The sequence below is a fragment of the Copadichromis virginalis genome, linkage group LG11 (genome assembly GCF_057382275.1).
Source record: "Copadichromis virginalis isolate Kocher_CV1m ecotype Utaka linkage group LG11, C_Virginalis_male_GT1.1, whole genome shotgun sequence".
Lineage (NCBI taxonomy): Eukaryota > Metazoa > Chordata > Actinopteri > Cichliformes > Cichlidae > Copadichromis > Copadichromis virginalis.
This window is the reverse complement of record NC_140628.1, coordinates 9,767,949-9,787,326: the sequence shown is the minus strand read 5'-3', so window position 1 is coordinate 9,787,326 and position 19,378 is coordinate 9,767,949. Positions and strand designations below refer to the sequence as shown.

Sequence of the window (19,378 nt, the reverse complement as noted above, 5' to 3'; positions counted from 1 at the left end):
TGTTCTTATACATTGGTTTATTTACGGCATTTACTCTGGCACTTCACTACTGACTGGTGGAACTGAAGCTTAGGGCAGCATGGTGGTGAGGTGGTTTGAAACAGTTGCCTCACAGCAAGAAGGTACTGAGTTTAACTCCACCACCTGGCCAATTTCCACGACAGAACATTGTAACTTTTTTCTTACTGCATCAGTCCTCAAGAGATCAACACATTTTAAATAATTCATACAGGAATATGTTTCATGACTTTGTTTCTCATACACGTTTTATCTGGGGTTTTTTCTCCAAATAAGTTAATATGTTTATTCATTGAAGGAGTTAACCCATCATTCACAGAGTCATTTTCATCGTCTCATTCGGCATTAAATATCTATTTAAAGGCTCCTACAAGTAGTAAATCTTGCTACTCCGGGTCTCTAAACTGTGAAAAAGATTACAATGTAATGACTAAACATAGAAAATCACAATAAATAAAGCCTATAATGCAAAACATATTTTCATGGGTTATGCACAAACCCATACAGCTTTCCATTATTCAGCGACCTAATTCCTGGGGAGGAAAAATTAATCTGATAGCACATGTTCAAAATTGATCCTACCCTGTCATATTAAGGTTAAGGAGTTCCCTATAATAGCAATGTCCAAGTGCTAATGCTGGTTTATGCTAACTGTGAAGTACTGCACCACACAAGTTTATAATCAAAGGCAGGTTTTTATTTTAATCCAATATGTAGACATCATGGGAAAAATCTTCCATGCTAAAACAGTGGATAGAGGTAGAAGGGCACGTTTCTGAATCGATGAATGTTGAAATGCACAGGAAGTTGTTTTGCTTTTCCTTCTTTTTGTGGCTTTTTTTTTTCATTTTATTTTTACATATGAACCATTTGTTTATTTCTACAGCAGATAGCAGTAATGAATATTGTCAGTCACTTGGCGGGCCACCAGAGCTAATCTAATGCCCATTTTCATAACGGAAGGAGATGTGATGATGTACTCACCTAGATCTACTGTTACGGAATGAGATCATTCATTATTCACAAAAAAACAAAAACAAAACATTTACGCACTAAAAAGTGGAATTAATTTTTACAAACGTGGGTACATTCCAATCCGAAATACTTATTCTGGTAAGAGATGCAGACTGGACCAATTGAAGCAAAAAATTATGTAACCAATTATTTTCCTTTCTTGCCACTGTAAAAAAAAATGTTAATGACAAAACATCACATAAGTCTAACATTTCTTACAAAATGAGCTATTGGTCAGCAGTCATTAATTGTGTAAAGGTGCCAATTTGCCCCATCCCCAATGGCCACCCCAAGTGTTGCAGTTACAGAAAACTCTTACTGTGAAATCACAATTACATATTAGAAATGGTTTTGCGTTTTACTCGTCGCATATTTGGACCAGGCCAGTGGCCCTGTGATCACAAGTGCTCCCTAAGAGGATTATACTGTATGTGTACAGTTTTTTTTCCTTGTTATGTTCTGACAAATCTAATCTGTGAGCACAACAATCCCCCTCACTTCTCCAAAAGCAAAAACACACATTTCTTTACAGTATCTTTGAAACAGTTGCTCTGCATTTTGGGAGGGAGGTCACATTGTTGAGTCTACCTTAATAAGCACAAACTAGGCCTAGGATACCAAAGACAGCAGACATGCAGACTGTACTCATAAAAAGGCACACAGTATACTGTACATGAAGAAACACAGTACAAATGATTCAGGACATATGACCGGAACTAGAAAAGTACTAATATTATCTAAATCTAAAGGTCATTGGCAATAAATGAAATGTAGACCTTACAGTAGAACCTCATTAATCTGGACAAACATCTGGGGATGGACTTGCCTGTACTCATGGATTTGCTGCAAGAAAAAGAAGAACAGTGGACCGAGACTGATATGGGGTATAAGAGAAGGCGGTCAGGGCCCACCTGTTGCTTTTGCTTTCTTTCCAGTGAGCTGTTACAGAGAGGGTAACATGCAGACTGTGTTTTGTATATAGATATTTGTTTGTGCTGACTTAAGTCAGTTCTATTTCTTTGTAAATAACTTTTTGTGCACCTGGGATATGCATTTTAAAAGACAGCAAAACACTTTGAATGGCACGTGTACACACCCTTCATGTCAAAACACACCCTGACTGTGCAATCTAATCTGAAGCCAAAAGACTTAAAATGTGTAACAAGTGTACAGGCTAAACTATGTTTCACCTTCCCCATCTTTTTGCTGATGCTCATCCATGTGTGATAAATGAGGTTCCACCAAATAATAAAATTATTACAAAAACAAACAAAAAACTAAAACTAAGTCTTGTTGCTAGAGTAGAAATGTCAAATCTCTCCTTGTGCATGTTGCAAGTAATGCATTTGTAGATCCAGCTCCCGAGGAAGAGAGCACCCGCATATCATGCACTGGAGAAGCCGTTCAGGGGCAAAAGGCAAACGAGATCCAAGTTTGTGAGTTTCTGTCCGCGGGGCAAGTTGAGGTAGGGACAGGGTCTGTGGCATGTGTGGCCTCTCGCTCATGACCGCCTGTGGTGTGAAAAAAATATTTGGGTGTGGAGGTCTTGGAAGTGCACCAACTGCGACAGAGTGAAGAGGGTGAGGGCCAGGCAAAGCAAGAGGAGGGAGCGGAGCAAGTGGAGGTGAGAAAAAAGGAGAAGGCTGATTTATGATTATTTGAGTGCCTGTTACCATTGGTTGTTGCTGCAGCTCCGGTCCATTCCCTGGTTTGAGTTGCCCAGAAAGCAGGGTTTGAGGACCCACTGGGTTGTTTTGGAAGCCCCATACTGGTGTTCCCATGCCCTGTCCAAAACGATGAGGCTCGTACTGAATGGAAATGGGAACCTTCTGTGTTGCTGTCTGTACATTGGCCCAGCCAGATGACGCCTGCTTTTGCTGCAGCTGAAAATCTTGATTATTTACTAACTTCTCCGTGGAGTTTATAGTCTTTGGAATTCCTGGTGGTGTTTGTATGTCCCATAAGGTGCTGCTGGCCCCATGAGAGACGGGACTGGAAATTGGCATAGCACTGCTTTGGTCTATTTGAGCTGAGGTGGATGCACCTGCTAAGCCAGAAGCCCATGGCTTTTGCGGCTCACAGCCGTTCCATGGCTTCTCTGGCTGGCTAACAGTCGAAGGTATTAATTGAGGATTACTCAAGTCCCACACTCTGTCCTCCTTCTTAGGAGGTGTTGACGGCTCCTTTTGTGAGGACACTGGGATAACTGACCATCTTGGCAGCTGAAGCTCTTGCCCGAGCTTACTTGGTGAGCCCTGTGAATTTACTAGTGGAGTAGGCCTGACACTCCACAGAGCTGCTCCGTCTATGTAGGAGGAGGGAACAGAAAATTCGTGTTGCACAGAACTTGTGGAAGCTAGCACTGTAGAAGTGGGAGTGCTGCTCCAGGAAACAGGCTTGTGCTGCCTGTGCTGCACCATCTCGTTCACTGCTGACGGGCTGGATTTTTTTGGCACGGACACCAGGTGAGAGGCGGCAACAGAAGACGTGCCGTCTTTTGTGTGTGCCGAATCTAAACTCTGAACAGACGTGGAGCCTGACTGACTTATCAGAGGAATATCTGCCCAGGATGAACTTGTCCGATGGTGCTGCTGTAGCACTGAGCTGTCAAACTGCGTCTGCTGTGGGGCTCCATGTTGGTGCTGCGATGATGGAACAGGCATTACTTCCCCACCATCTACCTTCCACTGCACTGGCTGAGGGTGTAGCTCAGACAGCCACTGCTCCTTTTGCTGCCTGCTCTGTAAATCCATGCGAGATGCATGCATGGAAGATGGCGGCTGTACTGCCCTCCTGTGGAGCTCAGCGTCTCTCACTACCGAAACCGGATAAGAAAGCTGCTGAGGAGTAGTCATCCCTGAGCCTCCTAAAGGTCTAGAAAATCCCCACACTGGCCTCCCACCCCTCCTCCCCCGCCCCCTCATCCTAGAGCTCATTGGGAAAGAACTGTACTGGCTGAAACTCTGCCGCTTACGAGCGTGGATCTTCTGGTGTACCAGCAGGCTACTAAACCACGAAAAGGTTTTGTGACACTCTTCACAGCGATGAGGTCTCTCTCCTGTGTGGGTGTTCATGTGATCACGGAGCAGATAAGCTAACCCGAAGCTTTTGTCACACTGGTCACACTTGTGAGGTTTGTCACCGTTATGTGACAACATGTGGTGCTGCAGCTGGATCTCGTCGCTGTAGCCTTTGCGGCAGCTGGTGCAGCGGAAGGGTTTTTCCTGATGCAGCTTTTGATGCGTTCTCATGTTCTGCAGGAAGGCAAAGTCCTTCCCACAGTCTGAACATTTGTATGGCTTCTTGCCTGTGTGAATGATGAGATGCTGCTGTAAATAGCTACTGAATCTAAAGCCCTTGCCGCACACTTTACACTGGTAAGGCTTGTCCTTGGAATGTATGCGCATATGCAGTTCCAACACTGAACGGTGGCGGAAAGTTTTTCCGCACTCTGAACACTTGTATGACTTAACACTTATGCTTTCGCTTTTCCACTTCACCTGCACATTATCACTGGTTAATGGAGTGAATTGTTTTTTAGGTGGAGCAGCCAGTCTTTCTAAATACTGTGAAACAGACTTGTGGACACTTAAAAGATGCACATTTAAACTGGACTCGTCCCGATAAATGGACGGACAGTGTGGGCAGGTGTGTCCCTTATCCCAGTACTTGTTCACATCCTTTGGGAGTCGAGGTGATCTCTCCAGCTTTTCATACTCTGCTTCATGAATGAGCATGTGGGCTCTCAGGTTAGCTGGTGCACAGTATGTCTGGGGACAAAGGGGGCAGTTAAATGTGCGTTTTGGTTCCTCGCTCTGGTGTGCGTTCTCCTTTCCCGGCCCTCTTACCTCCTCCTGTTCGGCAGCAGGGGCCTGCTTACTGGTCTGTGCACTACAGGAGTTGGTTTCACGCAGTCTATGCTGGCGGCAGTGCGCCTTCATGTTCTGGGCAAAAGCAAATTTTTTCCCACATTCGGGGCAGCGGAAGGGCTTCTGCCCTGTGTGCAGATACTGATGCTGATGAAGGAGGCTGCTGTACTTGAAAGTCTTACCGCAGATGTTACACAGGTGAGAGCGGCTGTTGTCGGTGTGCTTGCGACGATGGTCTTCCATGACGGAGTAGTGTTTAAAAACCATGCCGCATTCGGGGCATTCATAGGGCTTTAGGGCAGCGTGACACCTCTGGTGGAAGCGCAGGGCTGTAGTGTTTGGGAAAGTTTGACTGCACTCTTGGCACGTAAAGGCGCTCTCATGAGAGTGGGTCATCATGTGCTTAGTGACGGAGACCTTAAACTGGAAATCCTGGCGGCACAGGGGGCAGTGGTAAGGCTTTTCTACTGTATTGCTGCAGTTGTGGTCCCTCAGCTGGCTGACTGTGGAGAATATCCTCTCACACTCTGCGCACTGAAAAATGCTCTCCTCCATCGTTTGCACCTCCTTTTTTGGAGTGATGAGCTGCGGCTCCTCACTCTCCCTGTGTTCGTTTCGGTGTTTGATGAGGCTGCTGCGGTGCTGAAAGGTAAGGCCGCATTCTTTGCAGGTGAGGGGCGTGAGCTCATCCTCATGCGCGTGAAAGTGCCGGTGGAGGTTGAACGTCTCGCGGCGGGTGAACCTCTTCCCGCACTCTTTGCAGACCAAGCGGCACTTTTTCTGCTTAGCAGTCAAATCAGTATCCACTCCTCGGTCTGCCTCCTCATCGTCTTCAACCACATCCTCTATGCCGTCCACTTCGCCCACAAAATCCTTATTCTGTGGTTTAACTGCGCTCTTCTCCTCCACATGTGGCTCTTCTGCATTTGTGGCAATGTCACTGTCAACACGCTTGTCCTGCTGCACCTCTTCAGCATCCTCACAGACACTGTTGAGGTCTGCAAGAGAAAAAAAAACACAAAAACAACAGCACAGTAACAAGTTAAAAAACAAACAGTCTGACAAACTGCATGCAGCACCCTAGCATATGCATCATGAGCGTCTTTAACAAGCAGCGGTGCAGGGTTGATGCTTCGGAGTGCTGTGGTCAATAATGTCAGCAGAACTCACAGTGCAGAACAGAACCAGCAGTGAGAGCTACAGCTCAGGTTAGCCCCGGAGGCTAAAGCTAACGGTAAAATACATCAACAATGTTAGCATACCACACTTATCGTTTTCCTCCGCGTGCGTCTGTGCTTCTTTGCCGTCATCTTCAGTCTCGGACCAGTCGAATGGACGCTGGTCACTGCCACTGGCCTCGGCCATTTTTTCAGCCGCTCTCAGGTCCTCCGGTAAAATGCATGTCGTTTTGTCGGCTCCAGCACCGGACTCGACAGTAACCTCCGAATGGCTGGCAACACAACCGCCGCCGTCGCTGCCAACATCAGCTCTCTGCTCATCGTTGGGGCTACCCCCGGTTTTATTACACGTATTCTCATCTTTCTGCCGTGCACTGCACCCCGACTCCACCGCCTCGGTTTTCTCCCCACATGTTTCCACCTCCTCCTCGGCTATTTTCTGCCGTTTGGGAGACTTCGCTGGGTCTGCGGCGGCCATGTTTCACCCATGCACCCCCTTGTCCAGACCAGAGCACACAAGGATCATGCTAGTCAGGAATCAAATTTCCGGTCGAAACTTTCAAAATAAAACGGTAATTACGCTCAGCACGGTTCACTTCATCGTTTCGGTAAATATATTTTGAAACGTTAAATCACGCGTTTCCTCTTTACTACTGTTTTGGAGTTGTTTTTATAAACACTTGACAATTGTATCAAATCAGCTTAACTTTTCAACATTAGCCCTGATATTTTATTATTATTATTTTTATATGCGGTGACAAATCCACAAGTGATTGGCTGGGTTTATTTGGAGTCCATGTCTGTCTTTTATTAAGTTTAGTTACATTTCATCAGAACAGTAGCTATCTACAAAATATAGCCTGTGCAAAACTACTTAAGTGATGGCAATAATCTGTTTCTTTGCAACTATTTACAAATACATCCATGTCACTGCATGCAAGATTACCATAAATAGCTCCTACATACTTATGTATGCTTTTAAATTCAACCATAAACATAGGATTTTAAACCCAAAACATACTGTGATGTATTTGTCATGGTGTCTTTTTTGTTTTTAAATATATCCCAAAAAGTCTCGGTTCTTCTGAATACATCATTTTTGTCTCAAAACGCACTGAACAGAACACAGTCTAGCTTTATTGTCCAACCAAAGTTGGAAAATTATGTACCATAAAACTGTTGAAAAGCACAAGCATACATTAGCAGATAATTACAATGGCTGTATAGCTACAATATATGGTAATAACAGCAGGTTACAGGTACTTTATGACAACATGGTTAGTGTATCAGGAGAGCTGAGTCAGTACTGAACTAGTAAGAGCATCATTGAGCTTTGCAGCTCTGCTGCAAACCATGTACAGAGACATGCATATTGAACATCACTGCCTACAGTATGTCATTTTTCTGAGTTCTTAAAGTCCACGAGTGAAGTTGCCACTCAACAGAGTCACTGTTTTTAAGAGTCTTTTAGAACATGAGTATGTACACATGTCTGAGAAACCAATCTAATGTTAAGGCCACCTATGATCTCAAGTGTCTAATTTTCATATCTGCTTCAGTCCTGTCTGAATACAAACCTAAGTGCGAGATGGATCCAGAGTACGGCATAGCACTCCAAACAACTATTGTTACTGAAATACTGTCAGTAGAAAAAGAGCATCATTTGTTTGTCACATTTTGAAACATCAAATACAGATGGTATGCAGTTTATAGAGTTTCTGAATACATTCTCCTCAGCGCCGTCTCCTGCGTCTGTGGTCAACAGCTCTTCCTCGCCGTGGTCGCTGCATACTTCCATTTGTGTCTGTGGGTGGATCGGAGGAAAAAGTGCACTCGTGCATGTCCGGGGATGATGGTGCAGGTACAACAGCTACAGATGACTGGTTATTTGAATGCTGGCTGACCTGTGGTTGCTGCTGTATTTGTGTTTGATGTTGTTGTGACTGCTGTAGCTGTGACTGCTGTGGTGTTTCGATTTGCTGTTGTTGTGATTCTGTGTGCTGCAGCTGCTGCTGAACTGGCTGTGGCTGTAAGTGCTGCTGAGGTGTTTGTGATTGGTGCGCTTGTACACGATGTTGCTGTGGCTGTGGTTGCTGCTGGGCCTCAAGCACTCCTAAGAGCCTTTGCAAGAGGACATTGTTTTGTTGTAGACTGACTGCTAATGCCTCTTGTGAAGTGACAAGTGTTCTCATGTCCTGTCTGAAACCTTCGCCAAACTCCCGCAGACTCTTTTCTACCCGATTTCCAAGCTGAATTGCAGCTTCCCCCAACCCTCGTAGCTCATCTTCGAGCCAGGAACTCCGTAGAGGGGCTTCAAGAGGACCCTGCTGTGCTCCAAGGGATGGCTGAGGACTGCTGGGTTGCGGGCTACCATTGAGGAAAGGAGCACTGTAGAGAGGAGAAGGTGGCAGCCATCGTTCTGATGGAGGGGGTGGTCCTATTCCCAGACCAAGGCCTAATCCCAGTTTGTCCTCCATACTGTTCTCTACAGGTTCACACTCAGGTTCTCCTATGTCTCTGTCACGCTCAAGATTGTCCTCATCTTTCTCCAAACAATCTCTCTCTGATCCTTCCATTCCTACACCTGAAAATAAATTAGTTAATTTATTAATAAAAATGGACACAAGCATTGTTGAAATTAGTTGCATTTAAAAATCTAAAAAGAAACCCAGTTCTCAGACAACAGTTTACCTGTATCAGAGTCAGCGAAGCATGGAAAACTGGGCTTTGGTCTGGTGCTTTGCTTCTGTCTGGCTTGCTGAAGCCTGGGGCTTGGCTGAGAAGGACGCCCGAGCATTGAGGTCCCTCTGCTAGATGGCAGGTAACAGCTGCGGTGGCGGGCATCCGCCAGTCTGCCCCCATTGCGCCTCTTTAAGTCATCCCAGCGCTTCTTCACCTCTCTAAGGGTTCGCGGGACTCTGGAAACAGCATTTACTCTCTCCAGGATCCCTGCCCAGATGCGCTCTCTTTCACGTCGCCGGAGCCTCCCTGCCGGACCAAAGAGTTCTCCTTCGCACCGAGTAACTTCGGACACCAGCACTTCAAGCTCCGCTCCGCTGAAGCGACTCTTTCTTTTTCCTGCGCCGCCAGCAGCCAGTGCAGCTGACATAGCTCGGTCTGTCAAGAGAAAATTGAGAGGAAAGCCAAATGGGAAAGAAAAAAATAAATATATAAATATAAGTGTCAAGAGCTTTAGCAGTCTTATTTTAACTGTGCTAAACAACAACATGGGCAAGTACAACAACTCTTGGCAAACCTCTGAGCCCTGTGACATCAGAATTTTCTTCCATCACTAAAATGTAGCTACACATTTTCTAACAATAATAAAAAGTATTTTTTGCATAATCCAGATGATTTTGCTGACTAAGGGTGACAATAATTTCACAAGGATTTCCATTAGGAGTAAGGCTGGTTTACAAAAAAGATAAAAAGAAAGAACTCCGTTTTCCATGTGCCATGCACATGTTTAGAATTACTCTAAACAGGTGCTCATCAGCAGGGCAAATCAACAGCATAAAAGCAAACAGACTCCTGTTTGTTGGAATTATAAAGATAGTTAATAAAAGTTGCCAAAATATAAAACAACTGCAGATAAAAAACAAAACAACGACCCAGTCTTCATCTGATCAACAGTAGCTTGTATTTTCTTTTCTTTTTTTTTTGCTCTATTGCTCCAGTTCTTTTATATTTTTACAACTTTTAATCAATATCTTTATAATTCAGACCAATAGAGTGCCTCAGGAATCTCTGCTGTTACAAATATGCTTACTTTGTTCAATGGACAAAAGGTCATCTGAGGACATGCCAGGTGCCATGATGTTTGGATGCACCACCACAACGTTGAAGGGGAGTCCTCCGGGTAATCCGCTGCTCTGGTCGCAGCTGCCCTCCGAATCCTCATCCTCCCGGGGGAAGCCGTTCTCTGAGGCTCCCCCCCCAAAGGGTCCCTCCGGAGACTCCACTTTGATGTGCATGGGAGGTGATTGCTCGTACAGCAGCCCCCCCTCCTCGTAGTACTCAGTCATGGATCAGACCTGATTTACAGCAGAACTGACTGGCGGGCCAATTCTGATACTGACAGCTTCTGCCCCATTAACAAAAGTTCAAAGCAGAGGTGAACCTACTGCTGAAGACAATACAACTCTTCTGTGTACACATAACTATCAACCTTTTAAGGGTACAGCTGCCACACACTAAAAGTGCGAGGGGGAGGTGGTTCTCAGGAAACGTAAAGTTAAAGCAGTCTTAAACCCGCTTTAGCACATTTATTAAAGCTGCTTAAATCATTGTTGTAGAGAGATACAAAATAACATTGTCTGATTGATCGCTAGCTCCAACCTCTAAAATCCATTTCTATCATTTCCACCAGTACTGACATGTTAATGCAAACCTAAGTGCAGTGTGTAAAACACCAGAAGAAGGCTGAGTGCTGTATCTAAACGTCCACTTGTTTAACACCGAGTCGAAACATCAGGGCAGAGGATCGCCTCCCAGGTCTGAAATCCATCAAAAAATGCTGCTTACAACTATGTCGAGAACCAGAACGGCTACGTTTGCTTTCCCCCTGTAATCTCCACGTCTGCGATATGTCGCATCGATGCGCATTTCTTTCTGCACCACATCCGCAATGGTTGCGCATTCCGCATACATTAGGTGCTGGTCTTGGGATGGAGCTAGTTGTTAAGCTAACAGGCTACCGCAGCTTCAGGTGGAGCGGCAGCTCTGTCGGAACTCCCACTGACAAGCTAGCCGACGCGATTGGAAAGCTGACGCTGTTGTGTTTCTTACCTCATGATAAGGGCACATGGGAGGCAAAAGCAAACCAAAACACAATCGGTGCAGCTGTTAGCTCAGCAGCCGACAAACAGACCGAGGACAGTCGCTTGTTGTTGACGTCATTGAAGGTGCAAGCTCAGGACCAATCAGCTGAAGAGCTATCAATTCATCCGTTTAACGATGATGGACAGGCACATCGCGATGTCACACAGTATACAGATGACTTGGAGGATTTTTAATTTTACTTTTATTAATAAAACGTCTCTGTTGTTTTCTGCTTTGTGTCGTTCATGATATTTTTATAAACTCCCGAAAACTCTCAGTTCTGAAAGTACGAACAGTTTTATATATTACACTTTGTTATTGTGATTGCCCTTTCTATTTTGTTTTAAGCTATTTTGTTTTCTCCTGCCACTTCATTAGGTTAACCTGTTCACCTTCTGATTAACGCACATGTCAAATTAGCCAATCACATAGCAGCAACTCAGGGACGTAAGCAGGGACGTGCAGAGGGGGGGGCTAGAGGGGCTTGAGCACCCGCCCCTTTCCTGATGAGTGCCCAAAGTGCCCTTTTGTTGAGGCAACTTTTAAATTTTTTTTATTTATTTATTTATTTTTTTTATGTGTGTGTGCGTGCGGAGTCCTGTCTGTGCCCCTCAACAATAATATTTAACTATTAATCATAGTTTTGCTAAATAGTCAACGGTGCAATAGACTCAATACTTGAAATGTGCAATTCACTTGTATTTTTATTTTTATTCCTATTTATTCTATTTATCCCCTTCGTATATTTTATTTATATTGTCTCTGTATTTATATATATGTGTGTGTGTATATATATATATAATATTCTGTAACTCTGTAACTTCTGTCGGTGCTGTGCTTTTTTGGAAATCGAATTTCCCAGAGGAACCCACCCGAGGGATTAATAAAGTTCTATCTAATCTAATCTAATCTAATCTAAAAGGATCTGGCTTGCATCAGTCACATGATCACATTTAACCAATGATCGCCCTCGACGGCAGAACGCGCTGGTTACGAGCCGGGAACGAGCTCACAAAGAGCACGCGCATTTTTTGCGGTCCGGAGCTGTAGGAGAAACGCAAGTTAACTCAGAGACACAGACTGATGCGACAAACCCAGTAAGTAGGTGCACAGCGTACACTGTAGTGTGTAGCACCCAGGAGTATTAGCTTATTACGTACACGTTGGTAAGCTGTCTTGTTGCAACTGACGAACTGAAACAAACGAGCGTGCTGTGTGTGCAACAGCGCGACAAACATTACCTGTCCTTTTATTAACTGCACAAGTAGTGCTGGTCATAGCTGCTGGCTACCTGTGTAAGGCTGTCATGGGTCTGTAGCTCTGTCACCGTTTTAGGGAACATATTTAGTTTTAAAGTAAGTTTCCGGGCTTTTCCTGCCTTTCTGGAGGGATTATATTTCACTAAAAAACGATCTAATATGCGTGTCCACATAATAATTATTATAATTATAATATATTAAAAAACACACGCTGTATTTTAAAGAACATACATTAAGAAGCAGATTATATTAGATTTATATTTTAAATAAGACAAAAGTTGGATTTTACAGCAGTAACATTATTGTATCTCTACAGTTTAAAAATGTAATAAGCTTTGCCCTGCACAGACTGGATAGTGAAACAAATGGAATCATCATAAATACATTATTTCATATTTATTACTTCCCCCTCCTCATTGCTTTATTATTGTAGCTCTAGTAATAAATAATAATGTAAGGATGCCCATAGTATATACAGTATTCTGAAGAAGGTCTAAAATGTCACTGTGTGTGCATGTGTGTGTTTTATTTAGCTGGATTTAAAAAAATATTACTCATGATATAACATTGTCCAGACATGGCTGGTAAGGACATGAGGAGGAAACAGTAGGAGCTGTATGAGGCTACTAAAGGCAGTGCTATAACATTTTTCTGTCATCATTTTATTATAGATTAAGTGCAAGAGTTGTTAGGTGTGGATAATTAGATTATAGTTTATTGCAATAGCAAGTTGTGCCTTGTTCTCAGATAGACAGCAAGTGGAGAGTGATATATGAAATGATGGGAAGGAAGGAAGAAGAGAAGCAAAGAGTGATTCACAGGCAGAGCCGAGTTTATGTCACAGTTTTTCGTTGCCTTATGGTTCCAAGCGCTGTCACCAATCTTTGCATTTTGTTATTATCTCATGACACTTGTTTAATCAGCTACCATCTCTCCTGTGGACTTTTTAATGTCTACAGTCTCAGATCAACACAGCCCTGCCCTTCCCATATTAGATTCTTGATGAATGTGTGTTGTTGTTATTCAGCATGGTTCAATGTGCCCCTTTTTAACTTTGAGCACCCGCCCCTTTAAACCTCTCTGCACGTCCCTGTATTTAAGCATGTAAGACATGGTTAAGACGACCTGCTGAAGTTCAAACTTAGTATCAGAAGAAAGGTCAAAGTTACTTTGACCGTGGCATACGTGTTGGTGTCAAACAGGTTAGACCTAGTTTTCACAGACATACTGGGATCTGCAGGATTTTTCTGCATATCCATCTCTAGGATTTACAGAGAATAGTCAAAAAGAAGAAAATATTCAATGAGCAGCAGTGTCCTATTGATGTCAGAGGAAACAGGAGAACAGCCAGAATCAAATAACCAGTCATTTCAACCAAGATATGCAGAAGAGCATTTCTGAATGCACATGTTGAATGCACATGAATAGCAGAAAACCACCCCAGGTCCCATTAGGGGTCTTAATACCAGCTGAGCATTGTTTAAACACCACAGCCTGCCTTTATGGCCACAGTGCACCTGACTTCTGATAGCTTCTTCCACCAGTATCACAAACCATGTCACAAACTTCAAATCATGTGAAATTGTTTTCTTCTACATGACAGTGAGTTCACTGTACTCAAATGATCAACACAGTCACCAGATCTCAATGAAGTAGAGCACCTTTGGGGAAAGGAAGATTCACATCATGGATGTGCAGCTGACTAATCTGTTTCATGCTATCATGAACCAAAACCTCTGAGGAATATTTCCTAGGCAAAATGCTGGTCCAACTTAACACAAGCAACGTGTACATAACAAGTGGCATTTTAAGTTTCTCTATAAAAACATGTTAAATGGCCTGATTGGTCATGAGGAGGATGGAGCTGTTAAGGAAAGTAAATGTTGTTTTTTTTAATAAAAAAAAAACAAAACCTAAGGAGGATTTTAAAAGCTGTCAGGTGAAATTACTGTAAAAGCTTCACTGGACTGTGAGTGTCAAAAGCCTTCAGCCTGAGTGTGTTGTTTACTGGGAGGAGTTAACTAATGCTATTATGCCAAGGAAGCAAAAAAGCACCTGAAAACCAAATGGCTATTATCAGAAAAATGTTGCCTACTGTAAAGCATTGGCTTTAAATCAAAGAATGCAAGAATCTGTGTTGGATTGTGTGAACATGTCTGATGACAGGAAGAAGTTATGTTGTGTTAGCAGAGCGGGGGGGGGGGGGACAAAGAAAGAAAGAAGAGGGGAAAAAACCCACCAAAACTTTACATGTCATGCTAAAAACTGTTGTATAAGTCACACTCATGTGCTGAACTTTAACATGTTGACTTGTTCTTGGTTTCTTTGTTGGGCACAAAAAGGTTTTTAAAAAGTATGATTAACTACAAACTTAATAAAATTAGGCAAAATTAAATAGGTTGTAGTAAATATTTCTCCAGTAATTTGTACATAGTGTGTCAGCGAAAACCGTCATTGAAGTGATCTTAAAAGTGCTCATGTAGGATAAAACATAACATGTTGCAGAGTGACAATTTAGCAAGATGTGATAAGTAAAAGGAAAAAAATATATATATATATTTTATCTTTAAACATGCTGCTGTTTCCCAGGTGGGCTAATATTTAATCAGTGTGCATGGCACATGGAAAAATACGTGGGAGCATGACTGAGATAAAGAGCTGTGAAGCTGGGCTGCACATCTGTATATAAGGCTGCTGCACACTCCTCTGCTATGTGTAGACTTGCAGGCACAGAAAACAAACATGAAGTACTTCATTCTCCTTGCCCTGTTTGCTGCAGCATGTAAGTCTTTGCACAAAATTTCTCGATTTGATCATTTGAACAGAGAGTTTAACACTGGAACTCTCCTTCTGTATTGCAGATGCTGCTCCCATTGACGATGACAAGATCATTGGAGGCTATGAGTGCACAAAGAACTCTGTGCCCTACATGGTTTCTCTGAACGTTGGCTATCACTTCTGTGGAGGCTCCCTGATCTCCAGCTCCTGGGTCGTGTCTGCTGCTCACTGCTACCAGTCGTAAGTACAGAGAGCATTCATCAAATTAATCTAATGAAAAAATGCACGCAGGGCTGCTAACCCCTCTAAAAGGGCATACTAACCAAACAAGTAGACACTTTACTTGAATACATTCCTCTTCTGGCTCTCCCTGCAGAAGCATCCAGTTGCGCCTTGGTGAGCACAACATTGCTGTCAATGAGGGCACTGAGCAGTTCATCAGCTCTTCCAGGGTCATTCGTCACCAAAGCTACAACAGCTACAACCTGGATAACGACATCATGCTGATCAAGCTGAAGACCCCCGCCACCCTGAACAGCTACGTCAAGACCGTGTCCCTGCCCTCTGGCTGTGCCAGTGCCGGCACCTCCTGTCTGATCTCTGGATGGGGCAACACCAGCACCAGTGGAAGTGAGTCAAAGTCACACATTCAGAAAAAAAAGTGTAAATGTTGATGTATGAGTTGTATAACTTTTAACTTTTTTCCCGCCCCTTCTAGGCAACTACCCTGACCGTCTGATGTGCCTGAATGCCCCCATCCTGAGTGACACAGACTGCAGGAACTCCTATCCTGGACAGATCACCAACAACATGTTCTGTGCTGGATTCCTTGAGGGAGGCAAGGACTCCTGCCAGGTATGAGCTAAAGCCATCCTGACTGTTTTAGGACAAACCAAACTTCAGAACACCTCTGCTCACACTTGTCTTTTCTGTGCCTCAGGGTGACTCCGGTGGCCCCGTCGTGTGCAATGGCCGGCTGCAGGGTATTGTGTCCTGGGGTTACGGCTGTGCTCAGAGGAACAAGCCTGGAGTCTACACCAAGGTCTGCAACTACAACAGCTGGATCAACAACACCATGGCTAACAACTAAATGAAACTACAGTTTTCTAACTAAAGTTTCTTGTATAATTAACTATGAAATCTGATTCAAATAAATAAATAGTCAACATCATTTCATGTTGTTCCTTGTTTTGTGCTGTTGGGTAAATCATGACAAGAATCATCAGTAAAGCAGATAAATCATAATCACACATGTTGTTAACAATTAGCATAAGACAGTGGTTCAAAAATGAAAATTATATATTTTTTTAGTATTTAAGATTTAATTAAGTTCTTTTTAACTACTTTACATTTAAGACCACAGCGAGCTGCATAGATTGATTACTTTATAAATAAAATTGTAATTTTTCATTCATCACTTAGTGGTAATGCATTAATTAACCTTATAAACATTAATATTTGTTTTGGTCAATGACTCTATAAAAGTTTTCTAAAGTCATTGGTTTTAATTCAGCAGTGTGTATACATTTTATAGAAAACAATAATTTTATGTTTAAATTGAAGTCACAGTCTTACACTCTTGGTCTGTAAGTCTGGAATTTTTTTCATAAACAGATAATAAAAACAAATTATCCAAAGAGATCCACAGGCAGCACAGTATATATATACACATCACACATCACATACATCACATACATCATATACCCAATGCAAAGCTTCTTCAAGCTGCTGCCGTCGGGGAGGAGACTGCGGAGTCTCCAGGCCAGGACCAGCAGGCTGAAGGACAGCTTCATCCATCAGGCTGTCAGGAAGCTTAACTCCCTCCTGATTCTGCCCCCTCTCCCCTCTCTCCTCCACGGTCTCACTGAACTCTGTCACACACACACACACACACACACACACACACACACACACACACACACACTCTCTGACTCACTCACTGGCCTGCACCAGTTACCAGTCACTTTGTGGAGCATTGGACTGCCATTACCTCATAAGACTTTGTTGTTACACTTTCTCTTACCGTACATTACTAAATCTCCATTTGCACTATTTGCCTATTTGCACTACTCTGCCTGGTTTACACTCAATGTCACTTACCCATTATATTGTATATTGTATAGCTTTCTTGTTATATGTAAAATTGTATTTATTTAAATTTTTACTTTTTAATTATTTTACTTGCATTTTTAATCACTTTTATATTTAAATATATTTAAATGTTCATTTGCTATTTATCTAGGGATTGAGAGTAACGCAATTTCTATTCTCTGTATGTCCTGTACATGTGGCAGAATCGACAAATAAAGTTGACTTTGACTTTGACACATACTGGTGAATTAAGTATGCTCAAGCTCTTTAATCAAACTTGTATTGTTTCCACTAAAATATAATTATTGTCGTTATCCATGAGTTTTCAACTTCAAAGTTTTACAAAAATGCAGAAAAAAAATAGTAAAGCACATTATTATTGTTTTATTGAGATTCCACATTACACTCATTTACTTGTACTTCTGAACAGAAAACGTGTTTTTGTGGTTCAATGTGATGCTTGGTTTATTTGTGCGGGGTCAAATTTGATACAATGTGTGAAAATAGGAGTTCAATTAAATATTTTCCTATTAAATAATAAAATAATTAAAAAAATGTAAACCTTTTTTGGACAGTTTTTAAAAAATTTTTTTTTATGTTTTCTTATCTTTATGGCAGGTGTCTAGTCTAATACATTTGTTTAGCACTATACTTGTCTCTCACTTACTGTATCTTCTTTGTGAAGAGACACTAAGAGTATAAGAGTATTATTTACAAAGCTATGCTTGGATTGCTGCCTCCTTATATTTGTACTTTGGTCACAAGGACAAATAGTGGTTCTTACTCCTTGCGCTCAAATGATCAGCTGCTGTTGTCTGTTCCCCTTGTCCGCACAGAGCTGGGTAAGAAAGCCTTTGTCCACTCTGCGCCTTTTTCGTGGAACATGTTACAGAAAGACTGGAAACTAACTGAATTGTTGTCTTTAAATGTTTTTAAAACTAAACTCAAAGGCCTACAGGCTGCCTCAATAATGTGTAATTGTTTTGTGTAATTTTAACTTTGTTTGTTCGTATGTATTTGTCTTGAAATGTGCTGCCTCTTGGCCAGGACTCCCTTGAAAAAGAGGTCTTTGATCTCAACGGGACATTCCTGGTTAAATAAAGGTTAAATAAAAAATAAAATATAATGCTACATAATTATACAGTTTTTCCATCATTAATTCAAATCTTTTATAAATGAAGTGTATGTGACTGGTGGTAGGACTAAACCTAGATTATTAGCACTGACCTTTATCAACCAGATGTCTTTTCACACGCTGGTCAGATAACAGATTGTCACAGTGGGTTTAAAATGGCAGCAATTTGTTTGACTATCAACTGTTCTTCTGTTATTATTTGGTTGTGAAACACTATAACACCTTTAGTATATAGCTAGCATATAGCTGTTGCACCATGTAATACGATCTGAAAGGCATCTAATTGAGAATGATCCCAAACATAATGCCAACGCAGAAAAAGCATACTTGGATAGAAAAATACAACAAAAAAATGAAACACTATCAGCCATAGACAGGCCTCCCCGGAGCCCAGACTCAACATTATTGATGCAGTGTGGAATCATCCTGAGAACAGAACAAAATGAAGTCAACAGCCAAAGAAGAGCTGTGAATGTCCTTCAAGAAGCCCAATCCTGAAGACGTCTTCAGACAATAAAGGTTGTCTAAGAGAGTTTAACCCTGTAAGAAAGAAATTTCTAATTATTTGGAACTGAGATGTTTATTAATCGTTATAACAAAATCCACAAAACTTTTTTTTTTCCTATATCATGTTGTGTATGATTTATTTTTTGTATCACATTCGATAGATTGGCAACTTTTTGTTAACAAAAATGTTAATTTTAGACAAAAAGAACTTTTGTGCATAACATTTTGAAATTATATCAACTATTGATCATGTTGATGAGATAGAAGTCTCAGAAACCCATGTATTAAATATGATAGAAAGGCATTATAGGGTTAAGCTGTGTTGTAAAATAAAAGCGATCATACCAAATACTGATTTTCAAACTTGTTGCAATCGTACAAACTCAGTCTTTCCCATTCATATTTTTTGAAATATACATATTTCAGTAGATCTCCACAGATATTCTTCATTTTCCAAGCAAAACATAAAGAAATGAGGGTAAGTTCAATACTTTCACACATTATAGTATACCAACTTTTTTTTTAAATCACACAATAATAAAAGTAGTATTTGGGTTTCAGTGGGATACATAAACATCAGGACTTTGCCCTTATCTTCCAGACAGTGGAAAAAAAAAGGACAAAGATACTGGTGTCCTTGTTATCTAATAACAAGGAAATGGTAGGTCTAACAATATTTTGAAGGCTTTTATTCCTCTGATGATAATT

At 41.9% G+C, this 19,378-nt stretch overlaps 3 protein-coding genes across 3 annotated transcripts; 1 reads left to right on the top strand and 2 right to left on the bottom strand.

Annotated features, from left to right (window-relative positions):
* Positions 1 to 699: 699 nt before the first annotated feature.
* Positions 700 to 6,616, bottom strand: LOC146698072 (uncharacterized). The gene is made up of 2 exons (XM_085473051.1): positions 6,164 to 6,616; positions 700 to 5,899 (listed from the first exon to the last, which is right to left on the bottom strand). Exons 1-2 carry the CDS (start codon positions 6,555 to 6,557, stop codon positions 2,343 to 2,345), a joined length of 3,951 nt encoding a protein of 1,316 aa, XP_085329177.1. The 5' UTR covers positions 6,558 to 6,616; the 3' UTR covers positions 700 to 2,342.
* A 578-nt stretch (positions 6,617 to 7,194) lies between these two features.
* LOC146698071 (uncharacterized) lies at positions 7,195 to 10,997 on the bottom strand. The gene is made up of 4 exons (XM_085473048.1): positions 10,868 to 10,997; positions 9,849 to 10,163; positions 8,771 to 9,196; positions 7,195 to 8,663 (listed from the first exon to the last, which is right to left on the bottom strand). The coding sequence occupies exons 2-4, from the start codon at positions 10,102 to 10,104 to the stop codon at positions 7,813 to 7,815; spliced, it is 1,533 nt and encodes a 510-aa protein (XP_085329174.1). The 5' UTR covers positions 10,105 to 10,163; positions 10,868 to 10,997; the 3' UTR covers positions 7,195 to 7,812.
* Positions 10,998 to 14,857: 3,860 nt separating this feature from the next.
* Positions 14,858 to 16,108, top strand: LOC146698070 (trypsin-3-like). Its single transcript, XM_085473049.1, has 5 exons — positions 14,858 to 14,941; positions 15,021 to 15,177; positions 15,314 to 15,567; positions 15,656 to 15,792; positions 15,878 to 16,108. Exons 1-5 carry the CDS (start codon positions 14,902 to 14,904, stop codon positions 16,025 to 16,027), a joined length of 738 nt encoding a protein of 245 aa, XP_085329175.1. The 5' UTR covers positions 14,858 to 14,901; the 3' UTR covers positions 16,028 to 16,108.
* Positions 16,109 to 19,378: the final 3,270 nt, after the last annotated feature.